This window comes from Cicer arietinum, chromosome 6 (genome assembly GCF_000331145.2).
Source record: "Cicer arietinum cultivar CDC Frontier isolate Library 1 chromosome 6, Cicar.CDCFrontier_v2.0, whole genome shotgun sequence".
In the NCBI taxonomy this organism is placed as follows: Eukaryota; Viridiplantae; Streptophyta; class Magnoliopsida; order Fabales; family Fabaceae; genus Cicer; species Cicer arietinum.
Genome location: NC_021165.2, coordinates 30,710,143 through 30,727,833, shown reverse-complemented (window position 1 = coordinate 30,727,833; position 17,691 = coordinate 30,710,143). Strand labels below are relative to the sequence as shown.

General features: G+C 27.8%; 1 protein-coding gene and 3 non-coding genes across 4 annotated transcripts; all 4 read left to right on the top strand.

The window, feature by feature from the left end:
- Positions 1-3,695: 3,695 nt before the first annotated feature.
- Positions 3,696-6,934, top strand: LOC101491910 (uncharacterized). Its single transcript, XM_004506593.4, has 6 exons — positions 3,696-3,951; positions 4,083-4,320; positions 4,989-5,201; positions 5,304-5,937; positions 6,029-6,116; positions 6,507-6,934. The coding sequence occupies exons 1-5, from the start codon at positions 3,778-3,780 to the stop codon at positions 6,105-6,107; spliced, it is 1,338 nt and encodes a 445-aa protein (XP_004506650.1). The 5' UTR covers positions 3,696-3,777; the 3' UTR covers positions 6,108-6,116; positions 6,507-6,934.
- A 3,436-nt stretch (positions 6,935-10,370) lies between these two features.
- TRNAN-GUU (transfer RNA asparagine (anticodon GUU)) lies at positions 10,371-10,444 on the top strand. Its single transcript has one exon. It is a non-coding gene; the product is annotated as a tRNA-Asn (tRNA).
- Positions 10,445-15,592: 5,148 nt separating this feature from the next.
- On the top strand, positions 15,593-15,666 carry TRNAN-GUU (transfer RNA asparagine (anticodon GUU)). The gene has a single exon. It is a non-coding gene; the product is annotated as a tRNA-Asn (tRNA).
- Positions 15,667-17,252: 1,586 nt separating this feature from the next.
- Positions 17,253-17,326, top strand: TRNAN-GUU (transfer RNA asparagine (anticodon GUU)). Its single transcript has one exon. It is a non-coding gene; the product is annotated as a tRNA-Asn (tRNA).
- The last annotated feature ends 365 nt before the right edge of the window (positions 17,327-17,691 follow it).

The window sequence follows — 17,691 nt, the reverse complement described above, 5'->3', positions numbered from 1 at the left end:
TGTCATTTCTGGTTATGAGCCTTGCTACAGTACCAGCATGCAAACAAATCAAGTTGAAGTGAAAATCTACGACAAATTTGGACGCTTTAGTGAATAGAACTTTCTCTTTTTTTTTTTATGCTTCTACACTTTTTTTTTTCAATTTTTTTTATTTCAAATTATAATGGTAATAAATAAATAATAATCTAAAATTAAAGTAATATTCTATGTGATATTAGGTATTAAAAAATAATGATCACATCAATTTTAACTTAATCAAAACTAAGGGGTCATCAATTTACAAAATAGGTTAAAGTTAGAGATAAAAAATATTATTTTAAAAATATAAAGATAAAAGTTGTCGAATGTTAAAAGTTGGGAGCCAAAAGTGTATTTTAATGGTTAACTTTAATTTTTTAAAGAATAAATTAATATTTTAAATATTCGTAAAAATATGTGAGATAGATTAGTCATTGACAAAAAAAATGATGTTTCTAGAGTTTCTAACAAAAAAAAAATCGAAACATAAAAGATTATGATAAGCATCATTTTGAAACTAAAATGAGCAATTTAAAAGAAAAACTTAATAAATCAATTTAAAAAATAAATCAAATTTAATAATTGCAGTCATTATTTTGTCAAAATTTTAACACGTGTATCTCTTAAATACAATTTAGATATTGTAAATACATTTGATACGTTATAGCACAATTTTGAACCTAAAATGTCCTTTTATTTTTCTTTATATTTAATATATTTGAGATTTACTGTTAAACTTTTTGAAATAATAAATAATACTTAGTATATTCTTGTAAAACATTTTGTAACTCTTCTTAAATTACTGCCCCAAATATGTTCTATGTATTTGGATCATCTTTTTTTTTTTTTTTACTAAATATATTTGGATCATCTTCTATATTTGTTTATGAGTACGTAGAAGAGATTATTATAAAAAAGTTGTGTAGTACATTTATTTTACCTTTTAGAAAAACATTCATTTTATATATATTGTCACTTAATTTTTTTATAAATTAGTTAATTTGACGAAGGCTTGGTTGACTATGCCAAAGGATTCCATGGCATTTAGAGAATCTGATTGTCCTTAATCTAGATGGCAATTTCTTATTGGGCACAAATAAAACTAGTTTTTGTGGGCTTTATAAGGAGTGGAGATGGTGAGTGGATTGAAGGTTTTAATAGTATTGGGAGATGATATAATATCACTCATGCAGTCATGCAGAATTGGCACTCATTCTAAAGAGAATTGCCTTTGTTTGGACCAAAGGGTATATTAGGTATGTGATTTGTTATATTCATTCTACTAATGCTCTGGATTTTAATTATAAGCCAAATTAGCAAATGCATCGTTTTGCTACAACCATTCAATCTATGCAAAATCTTTTGAATCAATAAAGATATTTGAATTATTCATTTTATAAGGAAAGAAAATATTAGTGGAGATCTTTTGGTCAGAATTAATTCAACAAATATTTTAAAAATTTGGATTAAATTTTACTATCGTTTAATAATGACTACTCTTTGTTGGATAACATATTAGATCTATAAAGTAGATTCTTTTATCATTTTCTTTATATATATGAATCAAAAAATCGAATCTTTAATCTCTTATTTTTTTTTTAATAGTAATCATATAATTTGCAAATAATAATACCACATATTTATAATTACATTAGTGCAGTCAACGTTTAATTTGATTGCATGGACCTAAGAGATCATTTTATCATTGTCTTGATTTAATCACAATTACAGCCATCCTAATGATTACATGTAAGCTAAAATAGAAACTAGTTATAAGCTTGTGGTGTCAGCTCCAAGCTTATGGCCAATTATCGACTTGGCTCGCATATTGGGCTTGGTCAGAAAGCTCCTACCAACTGGACGTAAACACTTTATCAATCTCATAAAATTATTTTCTCTATTTTAAAATCGAATTTTTTCCCTATTTTGACATTTATTTCAGTTTTGTCGCACCTCCCATTTTGGCACAAATAGCGATGTGTCATAATTTTTAATTAATTGAAAAGTGACGAAGTGGCGAAATACATATGAAAAAACAGCCTACATTTAGCAAATGAATAAATAGTAGTTTAAAAATATAATTTTAACTTAATTAAATATTGATGTTTTATTTGTTGATGAGAAAGACATTTCATGAACGATGTTACCCACCACATGCAAAGAGATCCTATCTTTAAGGTCCGGTCCAATATGTTACAAGGTCTAAAGTAAAATTATTGAAGTTTTTTAAAGTTAATAAATAAATTATTAATATTTTATTTTAAATTTATTTTTTGCACTTTTTTCGATGCAAAATCATTCATCAAATTATCGTAATCGATTTTGTTTAATAATTCTTTTTCAATCGATAATAAAACTAATTTATTTAATCTTTCTTATGATATCATTGATCTTAAATAAAAATTAATTAATTTAAGTTTCGAACAATAAAATCTGATCATTAAGATACTATTTAAAATAAAAAATTTCTTCTAGTTTTCACCCAAATAAAATATTGATTTCTCTACAATTGAAAAAAAAGACTAATAATTCAAAATATAAATATTTACTTATATGTCATATAAATTAGAAATATATATAAACAGATTAAAAAGAGATAAATAAATTAAAAACACATACCTTAATATATTATCGCCACTTATAAGAGATGAGTGAAAAAACAATTATTTTGTTGTGTTGATAGAAAAGTTTTAGAAGATTTCAATATGATATTTTAAAAAGACTTTTTAGTGAAAAACTATACTTTTGCATACTTATATGATTTTAATTGACCACGATAAACACAAATATCAATTCAAATAATTATTATGTCAAAAAATTGGAAATTAAAAATTTGTTGGAGGCCTCTTATTGTTTATGTGTACAGTTGCTGCAATTTTAAAAAGTTTTTAAAACATATATTATATAAAAATTAAAATAAAAAATTATTTTTTAACCAGACTTAAAGCAAGGACACCAATTCAACAAAAATGAATTAACAAATTCAAGTTAGTTAACAATAAGATGACACCTAGTTAAAGAGGTGAACATGACCAATTTGAGGTCCAAAAAATACTTGGTTGGTCACAAGATTTTGGTCAATATACACAAAAATACATAATTATTTAATGATTTAAAATTAATTATCATTTAATTTTTTTCTATATCTATTTAAGTGTGTACCCAAATGGTCGTCATAATTTAAAACTTTTTCACGAAACTCACTAGCATAATATATCATTTAGAGAACTGAAGTTCGCTAACATCCCATAAAAAGGATCCTATCAATAAATTGCAACAATTTACCTTCAAAGTATATTTTATTCCAAAAATTAAATTAAATTTTATTTTTCGTTTTTTAAGGATGCAAATAAATCTCACTTTAAAACCAACTTCAAACTTAAAATAAAATAAAAATTAAAAAAAGCTAAATCTTTAAATACAATTCATACAATTAACTTATATAATAGTTGAATCAATGTGTAAAAAGAAAAAAATTAATTTCAAAATCTTTTTCTTCCCTCAACTTAATTATCTTTCTCTCTTCATAAAAAAATAATAATTATCTTCTCATGTTTTGGATCTTAATAAGAGGCGGTAACCAACGTTATCTATTTTGTAGTTTCCGCCAAAACAGTGAATAAATATTTGAAACGCAAAACAAAAAACAAGACTCTCGCGCCTTTCATTTCCCTCTCTCATCACACTTTTCAACAATCCCTAAAATAAATAAATAATAACATTCACTTCACCAAATCACACTCTCCAAAATCTACAACAATGGGAAAACAATCCAAACCTAAAAAACCTGAAACCTTCGGAAAAGGTAAGGTAACTCCGATCCAAGTTGCTTTCATCGTCGACAGATACCTCTGCGACAACAATTTCTCCGAAACTAGAAAATCCTTCAGAAACGAAGCTTCTTCTTTCATAGCACATTCTCCAATCAACGAGGTTTTTCACTACCCATTTCCGTTTTAAACAACCCCTTTTTCTTAATTTTTATTTTTATTCTCATTTTCAATAATGGGTCGTTTTCATCAATGTTAAAGTTTTAATTTTTATTTATTTATTTATTTTGTTAGGTTCCAAAGAGTTTATTGAGCTTGGGTGAGATGCTTGATGAGTATATATGTTTGAAAGAACAAAAGGTGATGTTGGATCAAGAAAGGGTTTTCATGGAGCAAGAGAAAAACAGGATTCAGAATCTGTTGCATGGTGTGCAAAATGTTATGAATGTTTACATTGCTAGTAAAAGTATTTCTTCGACCAACGTCCCTGTGTCGAATGCAAAACCTGTGGTGGTTCCTCAATCGAAACTCGGTAACTAAACACTTTCCTTGGTTAATTAGTACTAGTTGAAATGTTAGTGTGATTTTTTTGGATCTTGTTTTAATTTAGGTTAATTGTTGTTATCTGATTAGTTGCTGTTAATTATGTTTATTTTAGGTTTTTTTTTAATTAGTTATATTTGATACACTCAGTTTTAAATTGCAGTGATAGTTTTGTTCTGTGATTCTTGATAATTTGGAGAATTTCAATCAAACGTGGTTGATGCTACCTCAATTGTGTCTACTTTATGATATGTTTATGTTAGGGTTAGTTAAAAATTAGATACATTTGATGTTTTAAATTACAGTTGTAGTTTTGATTTTTAATATTGCGACAAAATGTGTGGTTGGTGCTATCTCAATTGCGGTAGTTTTTTCTTTGCAGAGGCATCATAAACATTGATGTTGCAATCCAAATTGCAGCCATAGACATATTTTTTTTTAAACCCTAGATACAGTTAGTTGATTCTTGGTAATGTCTAAAAGTATGGTTCTATAACTTTGTTTCTACATTTAGTTCTAAACAAATTATTAATCAAAACCACACTTTAGGACTAAGTTTCAATTGAAGTGAAAACTGATTTAACATTCAACTTTTCATGTTGTTTTGAATTATGTAGTGGTGTTTCTTAATTGTGGTATTTGCTGTTTTCTATTTAGGTGTTCCTACTAATACCATTACAACTCAAAACACATCAAATATACTATCAGTTCCTCAGTCAGATAACACCATTGCAGAGAATGGAAACTTCACAACACCAATTTTGAGTGTATCTGACAGAAAGAGAAAAGATACTAAAGCAGTTGATGCACCTTCAGCTGCAAAGAGATCTCGCGGCAGCCGATCATCGAGTAGGAAAATTCCAATTCATGGTATAGTTGTACTTGTATGTTTGCTTTTGCATTTGATAAGTACTCGATAAGTATTCGTTCATGAAAGTGCCGATTATAATTTTGTTATGTCATCACTCTCAGGTCAAAACACACTGCCACAATCAAACGGTGCTGCCAACCATCAAATAGTTTCTCACCCTTCTACTGCAGCTCAATCATCAGCTGTGAACTGTGTACCAAGTGGATCACAGGTTCAAGGATCGAGTGTTGTGAAATGCTTATTTAACCAGCCTCGAGCTTCTATCCCAACCAATTCACCGGTTCCCAAGACACCTCCGAGAGCAAATTCCAATCAAAGCGATACAAATATATCCCCTCCTGAGATTTCTCAGACTACATCCACTTGTTACACTGTAATTTCGACCAAGAGAGTTATGGTTAGCCCTGCAAAACAAATGGCTTATATAGAGAGTAGTCATTGCATTTCTCCTGTTAAAATGAATTCGGACAAGACGATTAAGAGAGATCATGTCAGAAGCAGATTGGACTTTGATTCATCTGATAGGCCTCAAAGTTTGGACTTGGACAAATCATTGCCACCTAATGAGACTTCAAACAATGAAGTTCACTTATTTGACATGGATTTCCCTAACTTCGACGCCCTCGGCTTGGACTTCTCATTTACTGAAATGTTAAATGATCTAGATTTTACTTGTGAGGACATTGGTTTTTTGGGCGATCAAGCACCAAGTCCTTCAAATGATAATCCTTCAGGGTATTGTTATAATCTAATGCTGCAATACTCATTGTTATTATATTAAATCCAATGCTTCTCTCTGACATTCTTTTTTCTTTTATTTAAACAGGTCTCCTCATGAATGTAAGGGTCAAGTTATATCTGAACTACCATCAACTTTGGTAGAATCTCTATGTGAGAAAGATTGAGTATATAAGGTAAATTCACTATTCTAAATATAAACTTTTGGTATAGTTAGTGCATGACATGATATAACCCTTTTACAATATTGTATATAATTCAACCGAAAGTTTTAAATTGTGATCCTTTTGTATTGTGGAAAATTGCATTTAAATACAAATTATGTTGTCATGTTTGTGGCCGTTGCAGTGACGTCAAAAACCTTGATGTCACAACCACAATTGCGGTTGCAGATTGTTTTTTAAAATCTTCGATCCTTGCTGCTCTCATTAGTTTTGAAACAAACAGGATAAATTGTCCCACCAAGGGTGACCCTCTGCACTATCATCACATGTTATATGCTGCATGTTTTTCAATATTTACAATTCTAATAGCAATATTAACTCATGCCTATATTATGCCTTCAGAGAAAGAAGCTGTTTATATCAGGAGAATTGTTGATGTAAGAATTTGGAGGATTGGTAAATTTGCTTGCTGCAAGAGATTATTATGTTCAGTGCTCCAAAGAATGCAGCTGTTCTTGATATAGGATGTTAACACCATTAATTGATTCCTTAACCTATGAATCTGTTTGTTCAATGATCATAAGGAAAAGCTAAAATCATTTTTTGTAGTGATTGTAGATAAGTTACTTTCTGTACTGGTTTACTTAATAGATTAACTTTTAGTTAGACTTATTAGATGCTAAACATGGTTAACAATCTTATGATGATGTTTAGAATTTTCTGGTTCAAGTACTGTGTAACAGCTAATCTTTGTATCTGATAGAGGTGAAGGAGAGACTAAACATGCAAAGAAAGAACAGCATATGAATTGAATTCTGAATTTGCATTTACATTAATTTGTTTGATCAATTGCAGAAAAATGTGACTATATATATATATATATTATAATTAAATTGTTGGATATTTTGTTTGGGGGTATGTTACAAATATTGAACAAGAAGATGATGAAGGTTGCATAATTAAATTCTAAAGTATGTGTAATATACTAAATTTTAGGTGATTTGTCTCCATTAATCTATATATATTGGATTAAACTGGTTAAAGTAAATTATGAATTTTTTTAAAGATATTTTGAAATCCTTAAAGAATATTGCAAATTCACATTAAGTGTATTTATCAATAATAGTTTATAGAACAAAGTTTTTTTATTTACTTTTGTGCATCAGAGACAAAAAGAAATGACTCATAAATATTTTTGATAGAAATTTGATTCATAATATGAAAATTGTGGTCTTTTCTACCTATAAAATGTTGCTATTTATAAAGAAACTTCCATTAAATTGGGAGATGATAAGGAAGATGATTGTTTTGGCATCTTCACTTCTATCAAATAATTAAGACATTGGTCCGAATATTTTAGGCCCAATTCAAAAATTGTATTTTTTATCAAAAAATCTGTTTAGTTTGACATGTATTGGGCACAACCCATTTTTTGGTTGTGGACATAAAAAGAAAAACAACAAAAAAAAATTTCGTGGAAATTTCGTTCTCAGAGAACAAAAGAAGAAAGTCAAAAAGACAAAAGTAAAAGCTAAAAGTTGTCTGCACTTGTTTGTCATTTCTTTCACTACCACTGAAAGCAAAAAGTAGAAGGAATTTCATCATTTACTCCACGATAAAAGTCAGGAAAAGAAGGATTTTTTTCCTATATAAGGAAGATTTCCCTTCACTTCCGAGGTAGAGTTTTTAGAACGGAAAAAAACACACAGAGTTAGAAATCTTGAGTGTCTCAAATATTTCCAAAACTTGTAATATTTTATGTTCAGTATTCTAAAACCATTGTAACAATTAATTATGGATTAATTTTATTCATGTGTTTAATATCTTGCATTGTAAAAACTATTGTTTAATTTTTGCATATTAAGTATGCTCTGCACTTGCAGCTCATACTGATCTTGTGCATCATAAACTCTGTTGATCTTGCATAATATATTTATATCTACTGTGAGTAATTTATGCACTCGTTTGAAACCATAAACGTCATTTTTCATATATATCAATATTAAAAAAAATAGATATTTAATTTAATGTATATGTGTTCCTTAAATTTAATCTAAAAATATTTTCCTTAAATGTCCTTTAGACAAATGGAGTACTTAAAATAAAAAATTAAATTTATTATAATTAATATAATAAAATAATAATAATTAGACAACAATAAAATAAAATTAAATTTCCTCCGTCCCTAATTCTAAGACCATTTAGACATATTCGTTTACTTCTAAATATAAGACCCTTTGCAAATTTCTAATTATATTTATCACTCTTTCTAAACGTGTCCCATATTAATACTATTAAATTATCTTATCATATAAAAAACTATCATTGGATCCATCTGTACACAGAGTAATATAATAATAGTCATACACATTGTTAAACTATCAATTCTTTTTAATATGCGTAAAAAATGACAAACGGTCTTATAAATAAGAATAAAATGAATTTTATATTACATTTTCGATTGAAAGGAAATTAATATTTATAATTTACAAAAATAATTAAATAAAATGAATAAATACATGTATATAAAAAATTGAGTTTAAACTCTTTTTAGTACATGTAAATATCAAGATAATCTAATTTTAGTCATTGTAAAAGAAAAAGTTTAGTTTATGCCCTTGTACTATGAGATTCTTTACTTTTAGTCAATCATTTTACTTTGTCCATATAAAATTGCTATGGCCCATTGATAGGACTTATTTTATTTTATGCTAGGGTTAAATAAATTTTTAAATTTAATAAATTTACCATATTTCTTTTTTTAGTCTTTTTTAAATAATAGTTCTTCAAATATTTTTCGTAAATAATTTTGGTTATAGTTTTTAAAACAATTCATATGTAACCTCTTCATTTTTGAAATTTTTTTGCATTCAAAATATTATAAGAATCTTTTTCACAAAAATTTAATTTTTTTTAATAATAAATGAATTAAATATGTTTTTTTTTTAAGTTTTTGACGCTTAAAAATTAATATTTAATTCATCTTTTATTAATAAATTATAAATTTTTAGAGATGAGAATCTTTTAATATTATAAAGATGTTTTAAAAAATTTAAATGATACACATTAGTTGAGTTAAAAACAGAGATCAAAATTGTTGATCAAAAAAGTTTGAGAGACCATTGTTTTATAGAAAGATTTTTAGAAAAACTGAAAATAAAATATGATATATTTACAAAGACGAAAAACTTATTTAATTTTTTTATTTTAATCCATTTGAATTTTAAAATAATTAACAATATTTTAATAGATCAAGGGACAAACTGTTGTTGAGAAATGAGTGACTTTAAATTTTTAATATTCATTTTAATCCAAAATTTCCATTATTATATTTATTCTACCAAAAAAATTATTTTAAAAATTAATATTTTTTTTATTAAATCAAACTATTTAATTTGCACATAACGACGCAAATCTGTGCGAATTTACAAGTATTGTGCTAAATTTTTTTAATTCTAAAATTAGAGTGCAAATGCATCACATAATAATAAAGATATTTCAATAATATTGACACCTCAAAATTAGCACATATTATTTACAGTATTCTAATAAATATATTAAAATAAAAATTGGAAAAAATAAACTTGGAGGGATCATATAAAACCCAAGGGAACAAAAGTGTTGATAACACTCCACATCTAATTCATAAAAAATCTTAAAGAAAAATCAAAGAGATAAAACATCCATGAAGGCAAAATTAATACAAAACTAAAATAACTAAAACAAAACAAAGTCTAACACAATTTAATTGAACTTATAACAAAGAAGACCTATTCTATTACCAATGAAATTAGTCTAAACCTCAAGGGAAATGGAATTCCATCAAACTATCCCCACAACATTTAAACCTAATGGAGCTAATTTATCAGCCGAATAATTTTTCTCCCAATGGATATAATCATATAAGAAAAAAAAAGGTCATTGACTTTGTCAACTCCATACAATTAATCGACCTATTTTTTAATTGCCATGGAACCACACAATTAATTCAACTATGTGATATATCTATTTTCTCGTGTTTTCAAAAAATATAACCAGAATTGAATTTCTTCCCCGAATATGGCTTTGATTACTACATAAAAACTGAGAGCTTTCTTATTGCTAATTTTCATTGTATGATACTTCTACAAATAAAATAAAAATACATTTGAAATTTCATTTTATATGATATTTCTACTAATAACAAAAACTAAGAACACATTTGTTAAAGCATTTTTAATATATAGCTTAATAATATAATAGTTTATTTAAATCAAATTAACATGTGCTGGAATAGCTCAGTTGGTTAGAGCGTGTGGCTGTTAACCACAAGGTCGGAGGTTCAACCCCTCCTTCTAGCGATTTCTTTTATTGATTTTTTACTATTTAAAAAATGTAATCTCTATATTCTATAATTGTTTTTTTTTTCTTCATATATTAATTAGAGAATATAATTGAAATTTACTTTTTATAATTGCGATATTTATTTTAGCCGAACATTAATGATTAATTTATTAGTAGAGAGAGTGATCTGACATCTTTTTCGTACTTCTTTAGTGTTTTTTAGTTCATCAATCAAATTACCTACACCTTTCGTACGACTAATTGTGACATTTATTGTGAATCGAAGAGTATTAAGTAGGAACATACAAAAATGTGACATACACGACATTAGGGCTGGACAAGATCTGCTGGCCCAACCGAAACCGACCGGTCTGAGGCCCAAAACACGCATGCGGACAGATAAAGCCGAATATAATGGGTAAGCGGGTGAAGAAAGGCGGATTGAGCTGGTTATACACGGGCATGTTTGAGTTGTAAAGATTGGACCGTAATAAACCGAACCCGGCCATATATGTATGTGGGGGCATTTGGGCCACTGGAAAACAACATGCCCAATCCTACCGCAATCCAAAGTATAAATACTTAACATTAATAATCAAACCCTAGATTTTCATTCCGCCTCCACACACAACTCACTTGTTCCTCTTTGCCTTTTCCACCTTTAAACCCTAACTCCTTTGTTTTCTTCAGTTCTCTCTTTGTGACCCTCTCGTTCTCGTTCCAATTTATGTTCATTGTGGTTCCATTGTAAGTCTAACATCCTTCATTATTTTAGTTATTTTGTAGCTTTTTTTTTGTCTTTCAAATTTGGGGTTTTCGTTTTCGTTCAACATATTTGGCTAACATGTATTTATATTAATTGTTTAGGTTAATAATTGAACAAACTTGATGTATTGAAGCGTTGAAGTATCACCGTACATTTGCTATTAAAGGTTATATCTTTTAATGTTTTTATTTTTTTTTGTTTATGATGTCTTTTGACAAGGCTTTTTTAGGTTTTATTTTAGAGTTGAGACTTAGGATTTTTGCCATTTTTGTATTTTGTTTAAGACTTAGGGTTTCTGGGTTTTGTTATTTTGCATGTTCTTCAAAGAACAGTTAGTTTTCTCTGTATTTGATTAAGGCTTGGATACTGATTATGGTTTGTTTAAAGTGTTCTCTATCTTTTTTTATTCCTAAAAAAAATGTATAATGTTCCTCACAATTTTATTTCAAGTTTAAGGCTTGGATATTGATTATGATTTGTTTAAGTGTTCTGTTTTTTATTTTATTTTAATTACATTTCATCTATTCTTAATAATTTGGTTTCTAATTTAAAATATGTTATATGTGCAGGTTTATGGCTGAAATAAATTTTATTTGTAAATTGAAATGATATAGAGTACCATTAAAGATTTAAATCTTATATTGATTTATGATCAGATAGTTCATCATCAATCAGTGAAAAAATAAGAAAAGATAATCAATTTAAAAGTGAGACAAAATTAGATTAATATATTGATAAATGAAAGTATTATTATTTTGATTAGTTTTGCATTGTCAAAGGGTTAAGTATCAAAGGAAAACTAAGTCAAAAATAGTTTAATAATGAATGAATAAATTAACAAAATTGTTTTACTCAAATTAACCTGTTAAATAAATATAAAAATGCTTGGTAAAATTAATTGGGGCAAATGTTTTTGAATGGGGCAAAAAAAGTTTCAAACTTTATTGGAGAAAAAAATTTATTGTGCCAAATTTTTTTGAATGGTCCAAAAAAAAATTACAGACTTTATTGGACAAAATTTAGCCAACAAATGTTACATAACCCAAAAAGTGTCTGACCCGAATTTACCTACCCGTAAGACCCGCGCACCCGTGATCCGACACCTGTCCAAACCGAAAATTTAAATGGACGAAATTGGGTCTCTTTTGACCACCGGTGGATTGGACCGAATTTAGAATTTGGGCTCGGAACCGTCCGGACCCGCCTGTTGTCCACCCCAATACGACATCAACTATGTAACTACTCTTGTAAAAATAATGTTTTAATGAGTTTTTTTGTTTTTTTTTTTGTTTTTTTTGTTTTTTTTTTTTTTTTTTTTTTTTTTTTTTTTTTTTTTTTTTTTTTTTTTTTTTTTTTTTTTTTTTTTTTTTTTATATTTTGATATATATATATATATATTTTTTATTTTAGTTTTGTTGATTTTGGTTTCTTTATTTTTTAATTTGTGAATTTTTTTTTTAAAGAGTTTAGTGCATAAACTCACATATTAAACGCGGAGAAGAAACGCATTTCAAGTTCAAACTTCTCCATTTTATAGTCAGAGTACCAACTGTTAAGGGCAAATTGCAAGTTCACATTAAGTGTATTGATCAATAATTGTTTATAGAACAAAGTTTTTTTATTTACTTTTGTGCATTAGAGACAAAAAGAAATGACTCAGAAATATTTTTGATAGAAATTTGACTCATAATATGAAAATTGTGTTGTCTTTTCTGCCTCTAAAATGTTGCTATTTATAGAGAAGCTTCCATTAAATTGGGAGATGATAAGGAAGATGATTGTTTTGGCATCTTCACTCCTATCAAATAATTAAGACATTGGTCCGAATATTTTAGGCTCAATTCAAAAATTGTATTTTTTATCCAAAAATCTGTTTAGTTTGACATGTATTGGGCACAACCCATTTTTTGGTTGTGGACATAAAAAGAAAAACAACAAAATGAATTTTCGTGGAAATTTCGTTCTCAGAAAGCAAAAGAAGAAAGTCAAAAAGACAAAAGCAAAAGCTAAAAGTTGTCTGCACTTGTCTGTCATTTCTTTCACTACCACCGAAAGCAAAAAGTAGAAGGAATCTCATCATTTCCTCCACGACAAAAGTCAGGAAAAGAAGGATTCTTTTCCTATATAAGGAAGATTTCCCTTCGCTTCCGAGGTAGAGTTTTTAGAACGGAAAAAAACACACAGAGTTAGAAATCTTGAGTGTCTCTAATATTTCCAAAACTTGTAATATTTTCTTTTCAGTATTCCAAAACCATTGTAACAATTAATTATGGATTAATTTTATTCATGTGTTTAATATCTTGCATTGTAAAAACTATTGTTTAATTTTTGCATATTAAGTATGCTCTGCACTTGCAGCTCATACTGATCTTGTGCATCATAAACTCTGTTGATCTTGCATAATATATTTATATCTACTGTGAGTAACTTATGCACTCTTTTGAAACCACAAAAGTCATTTTTCATATATATCAATATTAAAAAAAAAAAAATATTTAATTTAATGTGTTTATTTTATGTATATGTGTTCCTTAAATTTAATCTAAAAATATGTTCCTTAAATGTCCTTTAGACAAATGGAGTATTTAAAATAAAAAATTAAATTTATTATAATTAATATAATAAAATAATAATAATTAGACAACAATAAAATAAAATTATATTTCCTCCGTCCCTAATTCTAAGACCATTTAGACATATTCGTTTACTTCTAAATAGAAGACCCTTTGCAAATTTCTAATTATATTTATCACTCTTTCTAAACGTGTCCCATATTAATACTATAAAATTATCTTATCATATAAAAAACTAACATTGGATCCATCTGTACACAGAGTAATATAATAATAGTCATACACATTGTTAAACTATCAATTCTTTTTAATATGCGTAAAAAATGACAAACGGTCTTATAAATAAGAATAAAATGAATTTTATATTACATTTTCGATTGAAAGGAAATTAATATTTATAGTTTACAAAAATAATTAAATAAAATGAATAAATACATGTATATAAAAAATTGAGTTTAAACTCTTTTTAGTACATGTAAATATCAAGATAATCTAATTTTAGTCATTGTAAAAGAAAAAGTTTAGTTTATGCCCTTGTACTATGAGATTCTTTACTTTTAGTCAATCATTTTACTTTGTCCATATAAAATTGCTATGGCCCATTGATAGGACTTATTTTATTTTATGCTAGAGTTAAATAAAATTTTATATTTAATAAATTTACCATATTTCTTTTTTTAGTCTTTTTTAAATAATAGTTCTTCAAATATTTTTCGTAAATAATTTTGTTTATAGTTTTTAAAACAATTCATATGTATCCTCTTCATTTTTGAAATATTTTTTGCATTCAAAATATTATAAGAATCTTATTCACAAAAATTTAATATTTTTTAATAATAAATGAATTAAATATGTCTTTTTTTTTTAAGTTTTTGACGCTTAAAAATTAATATTTAATTCATCTTTTATTAATAAATTATAAATTTTTATAGATGAGAATCTTTTAATATTATAAAGATGTTTTAAAAAATTTAAATGATACACATTAGTTGAGTTAAAAATAGAGATCAAAATTGTTGATCAAAAAAGTTTGAGAGACCATTGTTTTATAGAAAGATTTTTAGAAAAACTGAGAATGATATAGCACATATTATTTACAATATTCTAATAAATATATTAAAATAAAAATTGGAAAAAATAAACTTGGAGGGATCATATAAAACCCAAGGGAACAAAAGTGTTGATAACACTCCACATCTAATTCATAAAACATCTTAAAAGAAAAATCAAAGAGATAAAACATCCATGAAGGAAAAATTAATACAAAACTAAAATAACTAAAACAAAACAAAGTCTAACACAATTTAATTGGACTTATAACAAAGAAGACCTATTCTATTACCAATGAAATTAGTCTAAACCTCAAGGGAAATGGAATTCCATCAAACTATCCCCACAACATTTAAACCTAATGGAGCTAATTTATCAGCCGAATAATTTTTCTCCCAATGGATATAATCATATAAGAAAAAAAAAGGTCATTGACTTTGTCAACTCCATACAATTAATCGACCTATTTTTTAATTGCCATGGAACCACACAATTAATTCAACTATGTAATATATCTATTTTTTCGTGTTTTCAAAAAATATAACCAGAATTGATTTTTTTCCCCGAATATGGCTTTGATTACTACATAAAAACTGAGAGCTTTCTTATTGCTAATGTTCATTGTATGATACTTCTACAAATAAAATAAAAATACATTTGAAATTTCATTTTATATGATATTTCTACTAATAACAAAAACTAAGAACACATTTGTTAAAGCATTTTTAATATATAGCCTAATAATATAATAGTTTATTTAAATCAAATTAACATGTGCTGGAATAGTTCAGTTGGTTAGAGCGTGTGGCTGTTAACCACAAGGTCGGAGTTTCAACCCCTCCTTCTAGCGATTTCTTTTATTGATTTTTTACTATTTAAAAAATGTAATCTCTATATTCTATAATTGTTTTTTTTTTTTTCATATATTAATTAGAGAATATAATTGAAATTTATTTTTTGTAATTGCGATATTTATTTTAGCCTAACATTAATGATTAATTTATTAGTAGAGAGAGTGATTTGACATCTTTTTCGTACTTCTTTAGTGTTTTTTAGTTCATCAATCAAATTACCTACACCTTCCGTACGACTAATTTTGACATTTATTGTGAATCGAAGAGTATTTAAGTAGGAACATACAAAAATGTGACATACACGACATTAGGGCTGGACAAGATCTGCTGGCCCAACCGAAACCGACCGGTCTGAGGCCCAAAACACGCATGCGGACGGATAAAGCCGGATATAATGGGTAAGTGGGTGAAGAAAGGCGGATTGGACTGGTTATACACGGGAATGTTTGAGGAGAATTGTACTGCGCACCCCCCCCACTTTTACCTCCCACCCCCCAACTATAAGTAAAAGACCATACTGCCCCTAATTTTAACTATAAAATCCTAAAAAAAATTAACTTTCCTTTTTTTCCCCATTTGTTCGAAACTCTGAAACATCCGATTCTCCCACCCTACCAAATATTCGAACCTTTCACACATTCGAAGTGAAAAAGTAAGGATTTTTCGAACCTTTCCTTGAATGTTAAACATTCGAAGCCTTTTTTTTTCCAGATTTTTCCAAAACCTTCGAACATTTCGTTGAATGTTAAACTTTCGATGCCTTGTTTTTCCAGAATTTTCCAAACCTTCGAACCTTTCCTTGAATCTTAAACTTTCGAAGCCTTTCTTTTTCCAGCTTTTTCCAGACATTCAAAACTTTCTATGAATGTCAAACCTTCGAAGCAAGTTTTTTCCAGAAATGTTCAACCTTTCGAACCTTTCCTTGAACTTGAAACATTCGAAGTTCAAAAGTTTTGAAGGTTTCCTTGAAGGTGAAATATTCGAAATGTAAAAGATTCAAGCATTTCTGAAAGATTCGAAAAACTGGGCTTCGGAACTTTGAGATTGATGGAAAGTTTCGAAATTAGGTTTCGAAAGTTTGGTTTCCCAGTGAAATTTTCGAAATGTAATTTGGGTTTTTTTTAATTTTTTTTTCATTTGTTTTTAATATTGGTATATTGATATATTGCAGTGCCTAGAATGAGAGGTGGCTTTGGTCAGATTATTCGTAACATCATAGGTGACAGACGTGATAATGTAGAGAGAATTCCACCAACAACATCAAACAGACGACGCAACGAAGCAAATCGTCCTATTAGGCAGCGTCGTCGAAGACAACAGGAGGTTCAGGACGATGATGTTGACTCCACCAAGCATGCACATATGGAGGAGGATGTCCCTCAGCCGCCACAGATGGAGCAGACCGCTGATGATATTCCTGATACTTCTGCACATCCTGATGCTGATGAGTCAGATGATGCTGCTGAGTCGGATGATGCTGCTGATATTTCTACTAATAACAAAAACTAAGAACACATTTGTTAAAGCATTTTTAATATATAGCTTAATAATATAATATTTTATTTAAATCAAATTAACATGTGCTGGAATAGCTCAGTTGGTTAGAGCGTGTGGCTGTTAACCACAAGGTCGGAGGTTCAACCCCTCCTTCTAGCGATTTCTTTTATTGATTTTTTACTATTTAAAAAATGTAATCTCTATATTCTATAATTTTTTTTCTTCATATATTAATTAGAGAATATAATTGAAATTTATTTTTTATAATTGCGATATTTATTTTAGCCGAACATTAATGATTAATTTATTAGTAGAGAGAGTGATCTGACATCTTTTTCGTACTTCTTTAGTGTTTTTTAGTTCATCAATCAAATTACCTACACCTTTCGTACGACTAATTGTGACATTTATTGTGAATCGAAGAGTATTAAGTAGGAACATACAAAAATGTGACATACACGACATTAGGGCTGGACAAGATCTGCTGGCCCAACCGAAACCGACCGGTCTGAGGCCCAAAACAC